Source organism: Megalopta genalis, chromosome 2 (genome assembly GCF_051020955.1).
Source record: "Megalopta genalis isolate 19385.01 chromosome 2, iyMegGena1_principal, whole genome shotgun sequence".
Lineage (NCBI taxonomy): Eukaryota > Metazoa > Arthropoda > Insecta > Hymenoptera > Halictidae > Megalopta > Megalopta genalis.
The window spans coordinates 22383324-22403762 of NC_135014.1; the positions used below are offsets into that span (position 1 = coordinate 22383324).

General features: G+C 39.9%; 1 protein-coding gene across 1 annotated transcript; it reads left to right on the forward strand.

The window, feature by feature from the left end:
- The first annotated feature begins 1332 nt into the window (after nucleotides 1-1332).
- On the forward strand, nucleotides 1333-20404 carry LOC117220693 (organic cation transporter protein). The gene is made up of 8 exons (XM_033470909.2): nucleotides 1333-2214; nucleotides 10509-10692; nucleotides 11467-11725; nucleotides 16931-17229; nucleotides 17299-17411; nucleotides 17890-18104; nucleotides 18729-19077; nucleotides 19142-20404. The coding sequence occupies exons 1-8, from the start codon at nucleotides 1889-1891 to the stop codon at nucleotides 19317-19319; spliced, it is 1923 nt and encodes a 640-aa protein (XP_033326800.1). The 5' UTR covers nucleotides 1333-1888; the 3' UTR covers nucleotides 19320-20404.
- Nucleotides 20405-20439: the final 35 nt, after the last annotated feature.

Consider the following 20439-nt stretch of genomic DNA (forward strand, 5'->3'; position numbering starts at 1 on the left):
AAGCGCATGTAATGACTGTGGATTTTTGTGCGAAATGCTGGAGAACGTTGACATTAGCTAAGAATGACATTTTCAGTTTATTTTCACCAGAAATACATTTTCAGTCGGCGGAACAAATTTTGTCTTTACTATAAATATAAAATTATGAAAATAGAATACTCGAACAGCGATCCGTATTTATCACTGACAGGATCAGGAAGTCAATGTCTGACTTCAATGACGAGGAAAAACAACCGATGTTCTCCCGTGTTTCACATTTCAGGAATAGCACAATAAACTGAATCAGTCATTTCCCTAGGTGATTTCTCAAAGAAGACTTTTAGTTTGAATTGATCAATTCTTTGGCATCCTTCGATCAGAGTTCTCAAAGTTTAGGTTCTCTTTAAACTTCCAAAAAAGGATATTCTATAACATTCGGGATTAATCATTCAAGTACAGTGGCTTTAAAAATCGTACTACAGAGATCGATCTCCAGTGTATCCCTTCTCCAGTGCAACTTTCTTTTGGTAGAAATAATATACAGATGTGCAGTAAACATTGATTTTATAATAGTTCACCTGATAGTTGAAAATTTTAGTGCAACTTCCTCTTGGAAGAAACAAAATATGGAATACATAGACTTCATAATAATTTACCTAGTAGTTTAGAATTTCAGTCGAACTTTCTTCTGAAAGAAATAATGTACAGGAATCCAGAGATATTATAAATACTGATTATTCAATAATTTTCCTAGTAATTTAGAATTTCAGTGGAACTTTTTTCTGAAAGAAATAATGTACAAGAGACTCCAGAGATATTATAAACAACCAATTATATAATAATTTTCCTAGTAGTTTAGAATTTTAGTGCAACTTGTTTAGGAACATACAGAATTAGTACTTGGAAGTTCAAAAAAGTGTAAGATACTGTATACCGTCACATGGTGGTAAAATGTACTTAAAAAAAGATCCACTTAACAAAAGTAGAAGCTCGAAATTTTATAATCAGTCCAGGCCATAAGACTCGTTCTTACAAAATTATATCAATTTAAACATCGACGATTTCTCGAAAATCTGATGCTCGGAATCTTTTTGGAGCCTTTCACGGTTCAACGAAACCGAACGCGACTGTTTCCCAGATTACGCCTGTACCAGTTCCCGTCGCGCAAGGTTGCACCCTTTGGCTCCGACTACGCCGAGCAGAAATCATGGGGTTCGCGAGAATAAATATTGGTGTTGGTCAGTGTATCGCATCGTACATCTGGTCACCCTCGATCGATTAGCGCTAAATTTAAACCTGGCTGATCTGCGCGCGATCATCCCGATGCAACATAGTTGACGGCCCGTCACAATGCGCGAACCGACCATCGTTGGGTCAACAATACCGAAGAAAAGCGGATCTTCTCGGCAGAGGTTGGGAGACATTGCCCGTGGCCGGGTGACGAAGATGATTGACACGATCCGCGGTCTGCTCAATGCCACTCGCAGATCGGTGAATTCTACTCGCAAGGGAAAAGAGAGGGAGTACCTCGGTGGCTATATAGCCGGCTACGGAACCGATCATTTCAGTTTCGAAGTCCTCACTTAGGATTTGTCCACTTTCCCCTTTAGCGACGCCCCGACCAGCTCCCCGATCAGCTCTATCTCGCGACGATGAGGCCGGCAAACATTTGAGGTCGGTATCTCCGGATCCCCGTGCGCTGATCAGATAAGGAGACGCATCGGCCTGCTTCGAAGCTTCCAAGAAAACGATGCTGCGCCGCGTTATCAACGATTAGGAGAACAGTGGGATAGGGGATCAGTGATCGGTAGTGATCGTGATCAGTGAAAGCCAGCTTCTGAAAGAGCGAGGGTACCCCCGAAGTTATCCAAGGTGTTTCCGGATCTTGTGATAGAGGATCGCGGCCAAGATGCCTCCGCAGGAGAAGTTCGGGACGCCTGTGCCGCTGGATAAGGAGAACAATGCTGGTGCTTGCCAGAGCTCTATGAATCTGGAGGTCCCCGGTGCCAGGCAGGTTGCCAAGGATGCGAAGGACGAAGCGAGAGACATGGATTTCGACGAGTTGCTACCTTATGTCGGGGAATTCGGGATTTATCAGAGGATCCTGTTCATCCTGATGATACCGTTCGCCTCGTTCGTCGCCTGGGTGTACTTCTCGCAGATCTTCATCACGCTGATACCGGACGATCACTGGTGCTGGGTGCCGGAACTTGGGAACCTGACCGTGGACCAAAGGTATGTCGTTTGATTAATGGCTTTTCTGGTACCGTTTAACGGGCCTTCACAGATCGAGATGAATAGAATCGGGATATCTTGATGAATCGTTCGGTGCATCGTTGAGTGGTCTTTATCTAGGAGAGGCTCTTTAAGATCGTATCTTGATCGGTTATCTCCGAAATTGATGTCGTAAATGTCGTATCTGAGATCGGTGATTTTCGAAATTGATTTTCGCCGGGAACTGACTGTGTATCCGTTTCCGAGAATTTGTCGATTACGCAATGGGCGCTGCTCGCATGGGTAATGTGTGTTAAATTGAAAATTTAATGAGCGAACGCACGCACGCCGTGTGTTAGCTGCTGTGGTCGAATGGAATGCAGCAATTTAAAATTGTAGCAGGTGCACGTAAGACTTTCGTGACCGACTCTGTATCTACGAGCTCGATCACAATGGGCGATGTTTTTTATTAGATCGGTGCTCCTGATACGTCGCTTTTTTTTCGTAGCGGAAACTAGCGCTCGCATTATCTGCGTTCATCGGTGAAAAAATGCGTAGGTATCTTGACACTACTATTATTAGAGATCTGCATCCTTGCTGGCGAAGTTCTGATATTTCGAGCAACGCATTGATCGCGGCGTTTCCTGAATAGATCGCTGAATAAAAGGAGTAGGTGAACGTGGCGATTAATAGGCAGCATAGAGATAAACTAGTAAATTAATGAATTTGTAGAATTGCGTAATGTACATACGGCTATCGGAAATTACGATCCCGTAAAGTTTATTATTGCAAGCTTTCGTTGTTTGATAATTCCGTCGTCAAATAGACTAATCCTTTGTTCCACAGAGATAAATACAAGCGGAAACACTCTCTGTATAGACATTTAAGCGGTTTTTGTTTAATTTGGTCTTCTGACGTCAACGACAGTTATCCAGCGTTCATGTTCCGATTATACCTTGGCCAAGTTAGTGGAAAAGGAACGCCGCTTTCCGGTACTTCAGATTTAGCAATCCGAATGACATATGGTAATTAACGAGTAGCATTAATCGACCAGTAAATACTGCTTATGTTGAAATATCTTCTGTATCAGAACATGTAATTACATCGAGAGAGAAACGATCGTTGGACTATCATCAAGTGTAGTGAAGTACTTCATATTGAACTACTTTATAGCGCAGTATTTGATAGTAAAGTACTTTATAATGAAGTAATGCATAGGAAAGTATTTTATAGTAAAGTACTTTATGATGAAGTATTTTATAGTGAAGTACTTTTTATCATTAAGTATTTTATACTGAAGTGCTTTTGTAGTGAAGTACTTTATCATGAAGTATTTTATAGTGAAGCACTTTATATTTCATAGTGCAGCATTTTAGAGCGAAGTATTCGTATTTGAAGAACAATTATTTCATAGAAATAGGAATGCTTTATGAATAGACTGCAGATTATTGTTAATGTACACTCGGAAACATTGTCCAGGTCCGTGCATTTCCTGTCCGAACACTCCCATTACCGTTAAATCATCCTTGTTAATTACATCCAGGACATTGTTACTATTCCTGACGGTGTTCGATGATTCATCCAGTCAATTATTAATCTATTTACATATCCTGCCCGTTAACATTTAGTTTTTACACGGCTAGACACGAGCGACAAGCAACTTGACTCGCTATGAATCTGTGTACACAGTTTTTCATGCAAACGTGGATGCATCTTAAATCGTTGTAAGAACGTACAAGCGAATGAATTAGTCGTTGAAATGCTAACGAGAAGTGCAACTGAATCCCGTCCAGTTCTGGATTAATTAAGTAGAATAATTCCATTGGTTGTCAAGAAAGTGTTCAGAGATTTGCGTTTACCGCGAACGCATGATGCTTTTTTGCAAAACGAAATGAATATGGATGAACAACGACGCTGCGGGATTGTTATTCTTCCTGTTTAATAACGAGAATTTGTTTAATCGAACAAGAATTGGATAAATAAAAGTGCTTTGAGTTATGTGGAGTTAATTTTGCTCTAGACGTTATACATTCATAAATTATATAGTTTCGATAAAATTGCATTTTGATCCTCGAATGGACTTCCAAGTCTACTTGCAAAAGTGCAGCTGGATCAGTTTATTTATTCGATGTTGGTTACATTGAATTGGCAAATGAGAATGAGCATTATAATAATAATTTTATTTCAATCCATACTTTCACGTTTCAGTTTTTGGCGTTTAAGTACAACTATATCAAAAGCATTATAAAATGAGACAGAACATGTTTAATTGTTTATTAGCAAGATTTTTATTTAAGATAAAAACGCTATGCAGCGGGTGTGTATGCGAAAGCAACATTTCTACAATCAGCAGCTACGTGAAGTAGACATTTGTTTGTTCCTTTAACAATTATGACGATTTAATAATAATATGTCGCTATTCCAATAATTCATTTAATCTTCATACTGTTATCTAATCAACAACATTTCGCGATCAAAATTTTACGCAGCAGTCGCTCCAAGTAACAGCAAATAATGTCCGGTGAAATCGTCGCGATGCACGCGCGATAAACGAACGTGCACTTTAACAATTTCGCGTTAACAAAATCACGTCGTTATCTCACGTTACTCTGCTGCTTCTGGATGATTAACAAGGCACGACGAAAAGAATGTTTCTAATTTTCGCCGGTGACTCAAAGCGTTTTAAAACGTCGAGTGCAAAAAATTGCACGCGAAGCTTGCATTTTTAACTGCAATATTCCCGACACGTGAAATAAATCATAGCGAATGACACGTTTTATGACGGTCTTTAAAATGGTACAAATTTACGCGTCGTCTCATGCGCGTTGCTTTACTGAAAAATGGTTCGAGAATGAATAACAGTCCGATCCTAAACAAAACGTTGGAAAATCCTACAATTCCTGATACAACGAAATAATTCATTGCGAATGGCACCTCTTGTGTCATTTTTTAAAATGGTAAAAATTGACTTCTATCCGCGCATTACCACTTCAAATAATTTAAGAAAAAGAAAAAAAACGACGCGATTAAAATAGGCCGTCTTTCCGAGCGACTCAAGGGGGCCTAGAAAACCGGGAAATCGTGTGCCGAAAAGATGGCAAAAATTCCGAAATTTCCAGGGTCAAGTGGCCGTTTTAAATCAACGAGGTACGTCCCGCGAGAATGAGCCCGCGATAATTTACAATGAATTATGCAACGCGCGGCGCGGAGTCTCGCCGAGAAAAATGAAAAGGAAAGGAACGAGCGGTGCACCAGCTAAGGCGAAACGCGTTTTATTCGGCATAACTGACTGCCGATCGAGGTGTTACATTATTTGAATAACATCAAGGTTCTTAACCCGCGGTGCAGCGGCTTACGACAGCGCATGTAACCGAACGCGAAGCTGCAATCGGGTTACACCTTCGTTTCGTCACCGTGTTTCTACACTTTCCCAGATAGTCGACGATGCGATGACCGTTTTTGCCGACGCTCTTGCGCCAGTTTGCCCGGCGCAAAACAATGCAGTCGATACACTTTGCTGGAAATTAACGACGAAACGAACGTCCGGAAGGAGCACCCTGTTCTTGCGAAACCGTCACCGATTAGGCGCTCGCATAATTCCAATAAGACTTTCGATGCAGAACGGGCCTATCTATGCGTTCCTTTCGAACCACTTCGGATAGACCGTTCGATGTAGATCGATTGAAACAGTTTGCTTCACAGATTTCCGACGATTTTTTAACACCAAAATTAGACGTTTATCTTTGTGAAAAATTATACATTAAGTGTCACAAAAATTATACGGGATGTCCACAAATTGTCTCGCAATCCGGAAATGGGGAGTTCCTGAGGTTATTTGAAGTAACTTTTTCCTTAGCGAAAATGCAATCCGCGGCTTCGTTCATGAGTTATTGACGAAAAACACTGACCAATGAGAGGCGAGCTCGGCTGGCGCGAGACGGGCCAACCCACGAGCGCGCGAAGGCCAGTTCCGCTCATTAGCTCGGCCGCCTAGCGCCAGCCGATCTCGCTTCTCATTGGTCACCGTTTTTCGTTAATAATTCGTAAACGAAGCCGCGGATTGCATTTTCGCTAAGGAAAAAGTTACTTCAAATGACCACAGGAACCCGCCACTTCCGGATTACGAGACATTTTCGGGATACCCTGTATATTGAACTATCATAGAAATTCGCTATAATGCTTGTTCTTTTAACGGAATAATTAATTAATTGTTGTATTTGTTCAGAATTAATTTTTACGCTGATATTAGAAAAGTGAACGAGTCGAGAAAGTCAAGGACAAGGGTCACTGAATATATTCGATTAGGGAAAATTAATTGGTTGGAATAGCGCGCATCATCTGTTGCATCGTCTGCACTTTAAGCGGATGTGTCTGCAACATTTCGAGGTCACCGGTGCTTCCTCGAGGGAGCATTATAAATTTCTTTGTGTACCGACACGTTTCTTTGTTGTCTAGAAAGTTCCGTTGAAAATAGATCGGCTCGAAGATATTTTAAATTATGCGTAGCTTATACGTAAACATTGTTAATAATAGTGCACGCGTGTTATTATTTATTTATAAGGTACGCATTATATCGGAACGCGTTTTTCTAGAACCGTTCGTTCGAAGTCATTAAAGAAATGAGACAAAGGTCTCGCGTAATTTGTCGTCGTTACTTGAATCCGCCTGATGTTTTTGCCAGTTGGTTTTTCTCGCAGGCGCGTCAATTCCGCGGGTATTTTTCCCCTGGGTACAACACCAGATTTGTGGGTAAAATTTGATGATCGTGAGATCACATTGTTAACACCGGATGGTCGAACATTAAACACAAAAACGCAAGTTTTATGCTCGTCAGTGATGTAATTATGAAATTACATGCTTTAGATTAACTTGGAAGATAGCCGATCGAAGAGATCGGTAGCAGATAAAAAGTGTAAAACTCGATGGATTCGCTAACATGCATCGTTCTTGCTGTGTCTTTTATCGTACTGCGTTCCTCGCATATCTCGTAGATGTCATTGTTAAGACATTATTGCTATTCTTGATGTTTATCGGCAAGTATTTCAATTGGTCGTCGTGGATCAACAACGAACAAAGACAATGCAGGACGATTTACGGAAGAGAATCGAATTTCCATTGATAATTCTATTCAATTTTATTCATGAAAACTGGTTTGTTGTGATAGCTGCAATCCGGCTGCATTTTTCGTCAGCATCGTGACTTCGTTCCAATGCGTACACATTTTCCTTGTTGAAAAAGTGAGTCGCGAGATTAATTCATTCATTTTTCATTCACTCGATATAATCGAGCACTATCAATTTTCTGTAATAACAATTTAGCCAATTTTCCGGCGATTCCCGCGAAAAAGGTTTCGCGGTGAATGGAACGATCGAAAATCGACTAGAGCGAGGTCTAAAGATTATGGTTGTCGAGGAAAAACATGTTTTTAATTTTATTATATTATAATTCATTGTAATATTTAATATATAAATATATTATATATATTATATATATTTATTTTTTTAAATATTATAAATAAATATAATTATTATATATATTATATATATATTTTTTTAAATAATTATGATCAAATAATATATAATATATATAATATATAAACAGTAATTATTAAAGAAGATTATTTGATCATAATTCTTTAAAAAAAAAATAAAAAGTGGAATCTCTACGAAAAATCAATTGTATTCGTGCACAATTCGAATAATTTAAGCTTTCAGAAATGTTTAAGCTTCCTTCCTAGGGAAATATTGTCTAGTTTCACAGCTTTTTAGTCGGACGTTTCGTAAAATCCGCGTCGGAGAAACTTTCGGTCTCACATCAGACGTTCCAGATTTCGAAATCAAAATGTTGTTCCGCCTCCTCTTCGACGACAAAATTTTGCAACGGTGTCGTTATTAGTTCTGCACGCTAAAATACCGTCGTCCGGCGGCGGCGCGGCCATTCACCAGAAAATATGCAACGAATCTATGCGCAGAGCCTTCGTACAAATAATGAGAGCGTGAACGCGAAAAATTATACGCTCCATCCAACGTTGTACGCGAGCCTGGCGCTATAAAGAAGTACAGTTCTGATAAGTATTCGTCTCGCAATTACGAATGAGTCAATTCTTTAGGGTACATCGGAAAAATATAAAATACGATCTTCCTTAGGACCGTGGATTTTTATGCAAAATAAAATATTTCTATGTTAACTGTAAAGAGCAGAAGCTGGAGAAAAATGTATTTTTTCATATAATGTTACTTGACAACATGTTAAGCGACGAATATCAACTCCGAAAATTCCATCAAAGTTATATAATTAATGAAACCGAAAGTTAAAATTCAAAATATTAGATTGACCCTTCTTCTCTAAAAATTCTGGCAACGCTTGGTGTGTTCAATAAATGAGAAGAAAAATGAATCTTGAGAAAGCGTGACACAACTTGTTAATAATGTCAATGCGTTAAAAACAACTTGACAGTATTCCGAAGTTATTTTAAAAATTTTACGGGTTTGTATTTCGCTTGTGTTATCAATATTTTCTTTCGTTTTGCCACGAGTGTCGAAAGATCTTAGTCTTCTCACGGCCTCTCGTTTTTTAGAACAAGAAAACGAATGGTCATCGCTTTCTATATCCACGAACGAGTGGTCTACTAATTTCTAAGCTCAATTTTCCGTGAAACGAAACCTTTTCACCAGCATATTTTTTTTCTTTCCAATTCGTTTCACAGCGAGTTGGTTAAGCAAGCGGGGCCTTCATCGATGAACCAAAGATAAAAAATGCCAGCCAAATATCAGCAACCAATTACGAAGTTGCTGCTGAACTTTTCGGACTTTCTAAAAAGCAATTTCGCGAAACATTCGCTGAAAGTTTTCGTTGAAAAATTGACATTTTGAAAGTATAAACAACGAACCCGCCGGTCGAAGTGACGGGTTCTCCGCATCCATTTAAAAACCGTGGAAGAAATACGCTCGAATAAATTTCCACATTGAAATAAAGATGGCGAAAGATTGACAATAACTCGGCCTTTTTTTCATTCTTGCGAAGCAACACGTCGCTTTTAGTTTTCGGTGCATTTAGCGTTAAAATGATCGAGACGCAACTATTCTTGAAATTGCGTTTCCAAAGGATCGTAGACGTTGTTGCCAATTGTTTGCGTTCGTCCTATCGCGTTTCATTTTCATTGTGCAATAAATGCATTGTGCGTAACCCGAGAAAGCCTCCTCTTAATTTTACGATAGCGCGTAAGCGGTTCGAGTCGGCCCCGAATCAGACGGCGGCGATCTCGGTGACGTCACCCTGCTAATTTCATTGTAAATTAAGGATACAAGAAGCGGGATAATCATCTCTCGCGTGTAATTACGTTAATTAAGGTGCTCGGCAATAAAGACGATTTCAACACGATCGTCGCTTCGCAACATTCGACTCCGCCATTTTGCCAATCGTCGGAGCCAAATTAATTCGCGGTTAAGCGTAATTGTGAACGGATCCGGCAGAGACCGAAATCGATTTTACAATAACTCTACGAGCTGTCCGAACAGATTCCGTAAAATTAACAGCGTGTGCAAAAGCAAAAATCGCCGGGCAAACTAGGCTAATCGACGTTAGGCAATCGAATGAAAGTAGCTGCCGGTTCAATTTATACGCGGTGCAACGGAATGCAGTTCTCTGTAGGGTTAGTCATTAACTCTATTCGCAACAGAGCTCTTTCATAGTACACGGAGAATGCCCGCGTGAAAAATGATCTCTTTCATGAATATCGAAAGCATTCTAACAGCTCGGCGTTCCTCAAATCGCGAGTGCGCAGCTTCGCGCAGAATTTGAATGCGCTTCGGCGCGGTCGCGCGCGCCGTTATTGAGACATTCACTATCTAGAAATAATTACATAACTGCACTATCCAATAAATCAGAATGCACGTATGTGGGTCAACGGCGACCTCAGAAGATAGTCCACCTGTTGAATTAACATAAATAGTTGCGGCACTGGTAACGCGCCGAAGTGCATAGCTGTTCGATCAAATCGCATTCGACGACAGCGGTTCGTGCAATTATTACGCTCAACCCTCGAGCCGCGAGCGAGCTTTCCATTCGTGAAATTTTACGATATACAGTGAATTGTCCCTAATTGACGCTCGGACTGTGCACGAAAATGGACAAGGAGGAGACTCGAGGAGGCTCGAATAATCGTATCTTCCCAAATTGTCCATTTTTGTGCGCAATCTGAGCGCTGATTAGGGAGAAATTACCGTAATTCGTGAGTTTCGCAAACGTCGAAAGCGCTCGAGAAAATCCGCGGTTCAATTATGATCCGGCTGACAATCAATTTCCTTTCGTTGCAGACGCTCGTTGGCGGTGCCAATCACCCACGAAGGTTACTCGAGATGCAGCGTGTACGATGTAAATTACACCGAGATCATGCTAAATGGAAACCATGCGCCGGACCCGTCCTGGCCGACGAAAAGCTGCCAGCACGGATGGGAATTCAATTACACCACCATCCCTTACGCGACCGTTGCCACGGAGGTGCGACAGAATTTCACGCGTTTTCGCAATTTGTTACTGTTACTTTACGAATGATTTAGTTGTCGCGAGAGTTCGTTTCGTCTCAAGTCGATTCAACGGCGTGTTACGAAACAATAGGACATTAACGAGATGACGATGTTTGTATATCGTAACTTTCGCGACAATGCGATGCATTGTTGCAATTAAGACGCGCGTAATTTCGTCATTCTATTGTCTGGCGTGCAGATTAATCTACAGACTTTTTTTTTAGTGAACTCATTATCGCGTATACCACGATAACCATCTTCTGTACATTTACTTCATCTTGCAACTAATTAATCAAGTAACGTTTGGACCCGACGTGGCTCGGGTCCACATGGACCCGGCAAAATTGCCATTTGAATATCGAGTTTCTGGCAATTAATTTCGATTTCATTAAAAATATCACCTGTTCCATTAAGATCCGTAGGAAAATCTGACGTGTCTGGTAGAAGTAACTTGAATACTGCGTTGAAAACAATTTACACATACAATTATAAACGATTCGTATAATAAATAATAAATGTGCTCGTACAATAGTAGCGGTACAACAGAAAATAATTATCTGAAATATAATTAGTGGATCTAGTGGTACATTCTCCGACATGGCGGATGGAAGATTTGATTTTAAACGAAGATAAAGAATAAAAGTAGAAATCGATTAAAAGTGAAGTAAAGATTAATTAAAAAGCTCGTGGAATCATTCGTAGAGGTAATGGAAAAATTCTCAGTTGACAATTGTGGCATTCGTTACAGTTAGGATGGGTGTGTGAGTATAGTGCGTTGCCGACCACAGCGCAGAGTATCTTCTTCATCGGCGCTATCTTTGGAGGGCTGATCTTCGGCTGGATAGCCGATCAGTATGGCAGGATACCGGCTTTGATCGGCGCCAATATGATGGGATTTTTAGCTGGAGTTGCTACAGCGTTCTCCCAAAGCTTCTGGCAGTTCACATTGTGCCGTTTCTTCGTTGGATTCGCCTTCGATAATTGCTTCACTATGATGTACATATTAGGTAATGCAATATTCCTGTTTCCTGTGCTAACTGTCCCGACAAAATTTACGTTTCTTTATTCTGTTAACCCCGCACAAATACAAGGCGCATCTGTATATCTGTGGAAAATTTGGAATGAGGAGATACGATTATTATAGCTACCGATTGTCAACAACTATATAAACGAGCCGCAAGGCTCGAATAATCGTGCCGCCCCTTCTCGAATTGTCCATTTTTGTGCACGATCTGAGCGTCAATTAGGGAGAATTTACTGTATATACGCGTAACTATGGTAAAATTTAATATTGATGGATCGATAAATGTTGCATCGCTTAAAGACAAAGGACGATTGCGGAAACATTGCTGCATGCATCAATCAATTCTGCAATTGATTGTGCAGAATTGGCTAACTATCACATTATGTCAAATTATTTTATGTGGACATTTGATTTCAGAAGCAACAGTAAATTCGTTTTACAAGGGAAAGTAATTTTTGTCGGTTCCATAATTGTGTTTAACAGAAATCATGATAACGATTACACCCTTTCCTTTCTCATACGTGATTTATTTTGAATAGTTTTTACTCTGACATTTTGACAATAGATTGATACATTTAACATGGCGTTACATTCCTATAATAACAAATACAATTTATGTGCTTAAAATTTACGAAGTTCCTCAGTGTACATATTTCATTAGTACATTTTACATACATAGCCAGTTTGTCAACGTAGCGCAGATACATGCATATCTTCTCTCATATTTATTTAGTAATTTTTTTCTGAACAATTGCAGTTTGCAATTTCATTTTCATAGGATATGACATTCTGTCATGTTAATGAAACCTATCATGACATTTATTCTTACATCTTTCTATCTGTCTGAACTTAACAATGCACTCGCATTTATGTTAGACAAACTGTACAAACGTCTCGAGAAAAATATTGAAACCGACAGAACGTTCTTAAGCGCCTTACCCTTAATTACCTCGCGTCACTGTCTGTTATGGCAGTACAAGTAAAACTGTATGGTAATAATTATTGTTAACGGGAAGTATCGATCAATTAAATAACCACGGTCCGCGCGCGTATGATCGCGGCCGCTTATTTTGGTACACAGACGTCAGCATTCTTTGATATTCAAGTATCAATAAAATCAACGTGGAATACTGAAAACACGCGGTCTCATTTGTTCAAGTATTTGCAAATATAAACCTTAAACAAATGAAGCATTCTTCGTAGCGAGAAACGTACAAAACCGACTCGTCCATTTCTATACTTAAAGTTATCTGACTGAACAACGCCATGGTTAAAGTATAATAGTATATCCCTCCTATTTGTCGTAAATGAAATATTGAATATTTCTTGATTATCAAAACGTCAGTGACATATTTTTCGCTAGTAAAAAAATTGACGTAATGTTATCGCTAAATAAATATTAATTGTAAATCCATAGAATTGAAGCCATTTGTATTTTCGTATACTGAACGTTAAAGGGACAACGAATAATTCTTTGTTAATTTAGCGTGCCCTTGACATACACAGACACGATCATTAAGGAGGCAACAACGAGTCAGATTCTTGATGTATGTTTTACCATACTTCTTCGAGATGCCTCATCGTTGTTATTAGAGTGCAGATCCTTGCGATCTCGTCTTTGTGAACAGAAATTGTCTGCGTTAATTGCAAGAAAAGGCCAATTAAGTATTTCAAGAATTTTGTAAACAACAATATTAACTACGTCGCAGCTAATCTAATACCAGACGAATCATCCGTTGCATTTGATTCTTTGCTGCATTTTGTTACTAGCCATCGCAGATAAACAAAATAGGTGCAGACTTTAAACGTTTGAATGAAAAATGTTGTGAAAGAGTTTTTTAATCAACATGTGGCTGCGTAGCATCGATAAATCGTCAACAAAATCGGTAAACGGTACGATTTGCTCACGTCGTTCGGCGCGAACCGAACGATTTGCGTGATCCTACAGCCTTCTCAAGGAGAAGGGTGGCAGTGGACGATCAATTACAGTCGCCTTGACAATTAGGAAACCCGAGTACTTGACAATTAACGCGAACGCCGTCAACTTGGCCGAGTTCCCGTCCGATTTTTCCGGGTCTGCGATTTGAGTCATCGAGTCACGGTTCGCGGGACCGTTTCGCTTCGGTTTTCATTGGTGGAATGCCGTTCACCGGCCAATTAACCACGGGATCAAGGAAACTAGTTTCCATGACTCGGACATCAATTATCGAACCTTCGATCAATATCTTCTGTCGTGCATTTTGATTCTGTATAAGATCTAATCATTGATTTAATGATCTTCTTTTCTAAAGGAAACGAAAGGAACAATCAGCTTTAGAAATGTTTACTTTGCATAAACAGCAAGTTCAGCATACAGTAATAAATTTAAGACGATGAATGTTGTTTATTTAATTGGTTTCTTTTCTTCTTAAGTCTACAAATTTTATTTTCTTAACACTGGAATTACCGAACCACAAACGTATTGTTTTATAACAATAGCAAGACAGGATTTATTTAAACTTCGTACGATTTCTGTTATAATGTTAATATTAATAAAGAAGTTTATTAGCTCAGTTTCCTATATATGACTTAATAATTAATCTAATAATCTAGTAATTACTCCAATAATCTAATAATTGATCTAATTATCAAATAATTCATCTAATAATATTCTTTTCTAAGAGACCAAAGAGACGAACTGTCATCAGACTTCTATCTCTATGAATCGCAAGAAATGTTCACTTTGCAAAAACAACAGCTTTATTAACGTAACACCATTTTGAAACGTAAATTTGCATCCTTGCCTCGACCCGATGGACGTTGGTCGATCGACCGCTTTGTGCGCCGGAGATATTATTAACAACCAGCAACTCGGTGTTATCATCGTGCGCGTTAATACCGGACTTGGTAAACGATCGATTTAAAAAAGGCATCCTTTGATCGACGACCGTTCGCCGCGGAATATTCGCCGCGAACGGCGAAGCAAATGACTCCGAGGAAAGCGAGTCCTGCATCTGAAGGAGTTACGCGCCTCGGAGGCAATAAACCTTGGTGGCGTACGATGAATCAAGCTAACGATGAGAGAAGGTATGCGAACGCGACCGTTTTCATTATTTCTCCGTTGCTGCTTCTTGGAAAATCCTCCTTTCGAGAAATGGTAGTCGCACGCTTCTTCGGAATGATGGCATTTTTTACGCCAGAACCAAACATCGAATTTAAATAACCATCGAACCAAAAGTAACCGATTCTTGAGCACTGAGCGAAGATCCTTCCGCAGATCGTATCGACCTTTTAGCCCCGCGAATGAACCGTTGCGATGGTGTCATTCGCGCGAGTTGAATTTCACCTGTAAACACGTAAATAAGAAGTAAATGAAAGCGTTGATTTGTAGTGCAAGAAGATGGATATGATCTACGGAAGAATTAATTTTGTGTGTACGATCTCTGTAGAATCGTTTCAGATGAGAGACTTTTTCATAAACTCCTACAGGGTGTCCCAAAATTTTGGTACTACCGGGAATCGAGAGGTTCCTGAGGTCATTTGAAGTAACTTTTTCCTTGGCGAAAATGTAATCCGCAGCTTCGTTTACGAGTTATTAGCGAAAAACGGTGACCAATTAGAGGCGAGATCGGCTGAGTGGCTCCGCCCAGTTCCGCTGATTGGCTCGGCTGCCTCGCGCTAGCTGATCGCGCCGCTCATTGGTCAGTATTTATCGTCAATAACTCGTAAACGAAGCCGCGGATTGCATTTTCGCTAAGGAAAAATTTACTTCAAATGACCTCAGCAACCCCTTATTTCCCGGAGATACCATAATTTTAGGACACCTTGTATATCGAAGTGTATATTACAATTGTACTGCGGATCTTTACGCAAAATAAAAATGTTCTTTATGGTGTCCAAGAAACGGCAATGAGATAAAATCCTTCTTTAACCGTTTTTGTAAGTTGTTTTAAATTTGACTAGTATCGCTTATCTCGCAAATGCATAACATCCGCGGTCTAATTATAATAGCAAACGTACGAAGTTTTAGCGAATTCAGTCTCGTCATTCTTCTAAAACAATATACATTAGTCGCGTACAGAGCTCGGCAGTTCTGGCGCTAATGAACAGGTATCATTTTTGCTGGTTCACTCTCGCTTTATGGGAATATTTCAGCAATTGAACGCGCGACTAGCTGACAGTAATTAACGTCGTCACGAATGCGTTTTCCCACATTCCCCGCAAGACACGCGATTTACATCATAAGCATCGGTAATCATTTCCTTTCAATGACTCCGCCGATGGCCATCGCGGCAAGTAATTGACGATTATCGGCAATATTTCGTCGCGGATCGTCGTCCCAAGGTGGTGAGGAACATTTCACCTCGTCGCCATCTTATTCCGGAAGGAAGCGAGGTCAAGACCGGTGAGCATTGGCGTCCTCGAACGATTCAAGTAATCGGATGACTTTCACGTGTCGATAATGGCACGTGACCGTTCCGCCGCCTCGTGCTTTCAATTCGACGATTGTGTAATCCACGGAGTAGAAAACAAAGAAATTTCATGACACGGAATTACGGTTGCTATTTATACTCGTCCAGAAAATGGAGAATAATTGTTCTTAACGAAGCAGCAGCGTTAGATGGTTAACGAAGCCTTGTCCTGCAATTCAGAATTACCTTTAATACGCCGTAAGTGCATCGTCTATTGCGAGCATTGTTTCTCGTATCATGTAACGAACTTGTAGTTTCAGAATTGAGTGGAATTAGGCGCATTAGAATGAGCTGCGTTCGGTCTGAGTTCACTTCTTTCAAGACGGAGTTCCGCACCGTGCATTTTTATGCATCTCTGGATTTTAAGCGTCATTGAAACGTTCAGGAGATTGGGCACCGTTATAATTTTATTGCAGAAATTCAATGGCATAAATTTTGTAATGGGAACACACTTTTAACAATATAATGTAGCCATCTAGTTTGGGGTATTTAAAAGAATATTGAAAATGTTGTGAAAGATATTCAAATTATTTTTAAAAAAGTGTGATAAAGAATATTCAAAATATTTTAAAGGATATTTATAATGTTTCAAAGAATATTTATAATGTTCTAAAGAATATCAGAATATTTTAAAGACTATTAGAATATTTTAAAGAACATTTAAAAAAAATGTTTGACAAAAATACTTTTATAAAATATCTTAAAATATGTGCTGACACGAAGGTTAAATTTTACAGTGCTGGAATACGTGGGACCAAAATGGCGGACGTTCGTGGCGAACATGTCGATAGCGTTGTTTTTCACATTCGCTGCATGCATTCTGCCTTGGATCGCGTATTTCTTAGCCGACTGGCGGATGACCTGCATCGCCACATCGGTTCCTCTTGTTTTGGCAGTGGCGACGCCATGGTTGATACCGGAGAGCGCTCGATGGCTAGTGAGTCAAGGTCAAGTGGACAGAGCCATTACGATCTTGGGGAAATTCGAGCGGATGAATGGCACCAAGGTGCCCGACGATGTGTACAAACGATTTCGGGTAAATAAACAATTATTGTTCAGACTGAAATAGTGTGTAATTATATAAAAATCGTTTTATGCGACACAGGAAACCTGCGCCAAGATAATGAAAGAAGAGGAAGCGGAAAGAACGTACTCCGTGCTGGACTTGTTCAGAACTCCACGTTTGCGGAACATCACTATCTTATTTATTGTTATATGGTATTTATCTAAAATATTTGATAATCGAAAAACTGTTTTATATTATCTTTGTATTGTTTAATATTTGTTTTAATATTGTATTGTTTAATTTAGTATATGTTAGTATAATATTGTTACTATGTTACTGTGTTAAGTTAGCATTGTTTAATATTTATATTAAATGATATAAAAATAATATAAAACAGTCTGATTTCGATTATCAATATATATATATGTATATTTTATATTATTATTATTATTATTATTATTACTATATATAATAATAATATATAATATATTTGTTTAATAATATAATAAATAATAATTATATATAATAAATTTGTGTATATAATATAATATAATATATTATTATATATTTTTTAATATATATCATACATATTATATTATTATATATATTTAATATATATTAAATATACATATATGTATATTATTTAATATTTAAGGAGCTTCGAAAATTCATTTCTAATTTCGTTTCCAGGATGGCGATCTCTTTGGTGTTCGATGGTCACGTACGGAACGTTGACAACTTAGGCTTGAATGTGTTCGTGACATTCACAATTGCGGCAGCGACAGAGCTACCGGCTGACACATTCCTCACAGTCGTTCTTGACAGGTGGGGTAGAAGGTGGCTGGCCTGCGGCTCGCTGGTCGTTTCCGGAATCTTCAGCATCTGGGCTTGCGCTGTCTCCAATAGTTAGTGTCCGGACATGCGTTACCTGATAACCGCAGTCAGAAATTCACTTGGCAGAATGTACAATGATGTGTCGGCATGCTATTCGCGTATACAAATTCATATGTTCTGGCAAATATTTGTATTTAATAGTTATACTTTCTGGCAAACAAGTAGCAGTGTAATAACAATTTTAACGATTCAGACAAATCTTCTGTATACTAGAATTTCAAGATCCGAAAGTTCTTAAGACATACTTACAAATTTTAGCGAGAAATCCTGCTTTGCAGAAAGACCACAGTGTGTAACACATTGTAGTAAACAGTATACCATTTCAGGATTAAAAAGACTACTGCATGCAGAATTTTGTATAGACGTCAAAACGCAGAAAGAAAATTGCAGCTGTTGCGAAGCAATTTGCTTAATCATTCACAGTTTAGTTAATACATAATTAGTACCGCCATCTGCAACATTATATAGAATCCTTAGTTCCAACTAAAATGATTGCACGCATTCTTGCTGAAACATTTACAATCGCAGTACAATGTCACGATAATTACAAACATTCTACAGTAATTTCTGCTGCATCGAATTTTATTCTTCTAACGATTGTTCGAAGACTTTATATGGGCGTTCCTTTCTTCCAGACATATACTCAGCCACGCTAGCCATCCTAGGGCGATTTTGGATAAACATATCCTACAACATAGGGCTTCAATACGCAGCGGAAGTGCTACCGACAGTGGTCAGGGCCCAAGGCGTAGCCCTGATACACATCATGGGATACGTCGCTAGCATTTTAGCTCCTTTCGTAGTCTACCTCGACGTTGTCTCGTCTGTCCTGCCGCTTCTGCTGTTAGGCATCATCGGAATCGCTGGAGGTCTGATGACCCTGTTCCTGCCGGAAACGTTGGACAAGGATCTTCCGCAGACGCTGCAGGACGGCGAGAACTTCGGCAGAGATCAGAAGATGTGGGACGTTCCCTGTCTTCGAAGGTAATTCCGCGATTGTCCATTCGCTGCCTCGAGGTCGTACATCGACTCCTTTCGTTTGTTCCAGGAAACCGGAAACGGAGGAACCACCGCCGACCTTCAAGACCTTCTCACGCGGCAGCGTGAGGAACTCGATGAGAGCGTCCCTTCGCGGGGAGACCTTGCGGAGCAGCATGATCCGAAGGTCGAGCGTGAAGTCGAGAACCGAGAGCACCAATCCGGGATCGGAGGTGGAAAGATTATAGCGAAACGTTCCCAGCGACGTATCGGTCACCATGGTGCCGGCCAGGAGATCTGTTACCTTCGAGAGTCGCGTGGAACTGATGTCGTCCGAGCTACCGAGACGCGAGCAGCTCGTGTGATCGTCGTCGCCGATGAAAGACGCCTGAAACGATGAGAATGGTGTGATTAGGATCTGCGGATTTGATGTATTTATGGCAGAAACGCGTGGAACGAAAACCGTAGAAACGGAAGAATCGAACAGCTATTGTTCCATCGATGTCAACTTATCGCGATTGTTAAAAGAGAACAAGTATTTCCATCGTGTTTCTTAGTATTAACGTAGACAAGCCACGATGATGCAGTGATTTGACGAAAGTATTTCCGAGACTGTGGCACGTTCGCGTCCTATAGGGCCAAGTCTAGACGAAGTACTTTCGAGAACTGCGTACAAAAGAATTAACAAATGATGAAGCTCCACCAATTGTACAGTTGTTGAAGTCCATTTATCGGAGGGTCTCGTGTGTTGACAATCTACTGAAAGGATTGTTCCACCGAGAGCTAGGTGCTGAGACGTCGGAAACGTTAATAACTAAGTCCTTGGATCGATCATGTACCGGTTCGCAGAGACCACGGAAGACGGGTGATAATTATTTTCTGAAAGGCCATAGTCGTGATAGTCAGTTTAACCGTCTCGCGGGACAGGGAGAGACCAGTGTGTTTTCGGTGTTCGTTTATCGAGTATTGTATCATAAAATGTTTACCTATGTGTTAGAATAGTCTACGTTCGCAGATTTTATACGAGTATCACATCTGATTGTTTAATTGTCAAGCATTGGCTGTGCGTACGCCCGTCATAGAATATAATAAGTGTTTTTCATTCGTGTCGCTTCAAGCTCCCGGCGAGTTCGCGGAATTATATCACCGAGGACGCGAGCTTCACGACGTAGATTTTTGTACATATGTATGTATACCTGTGAAAGATGTATTAGATTAGCGGCAGCAACTGTCCCTCGATGTAAACAAACTCGACGTTAGCTAGTGATTTTTCATGTTACTGTCGGCCGCTTCCCCGGCTACTTTTTTTTTAATAAAAGTTCGTTCACGGAAAGTGTTGTTCCATTTGTACGGTTCAATTATTCGGAC

What these genes read in the sequence shown, in the direction of transcription:
- LOC117220693 (XM_033470909.2), top strand. Translation starts at nt 1,889, where the DNA reads ATGCCTCCGCAGGAGAAGTTCGGGACGCCTGTGCCGCTGGATAAGGAG. An exon ending in ACGCGACCGTTGCCACGGAG is followed by an intron (nt 10,693 to 11,466) that starts GTGCGACAGAAT and finishes CATTCGTTACAG; the next exon opens with TTAGGATGGGTGTGTGAGTA. An exon ending in GGCTTGCGCTGTCTCCAATA is followed by an intron (nt 18,105 to 18,728) that starts GTTAGTGTCCGG and finishes CCTTTCTTCCAG; the next exon opens with ACATATACTCAGCCACGCTA.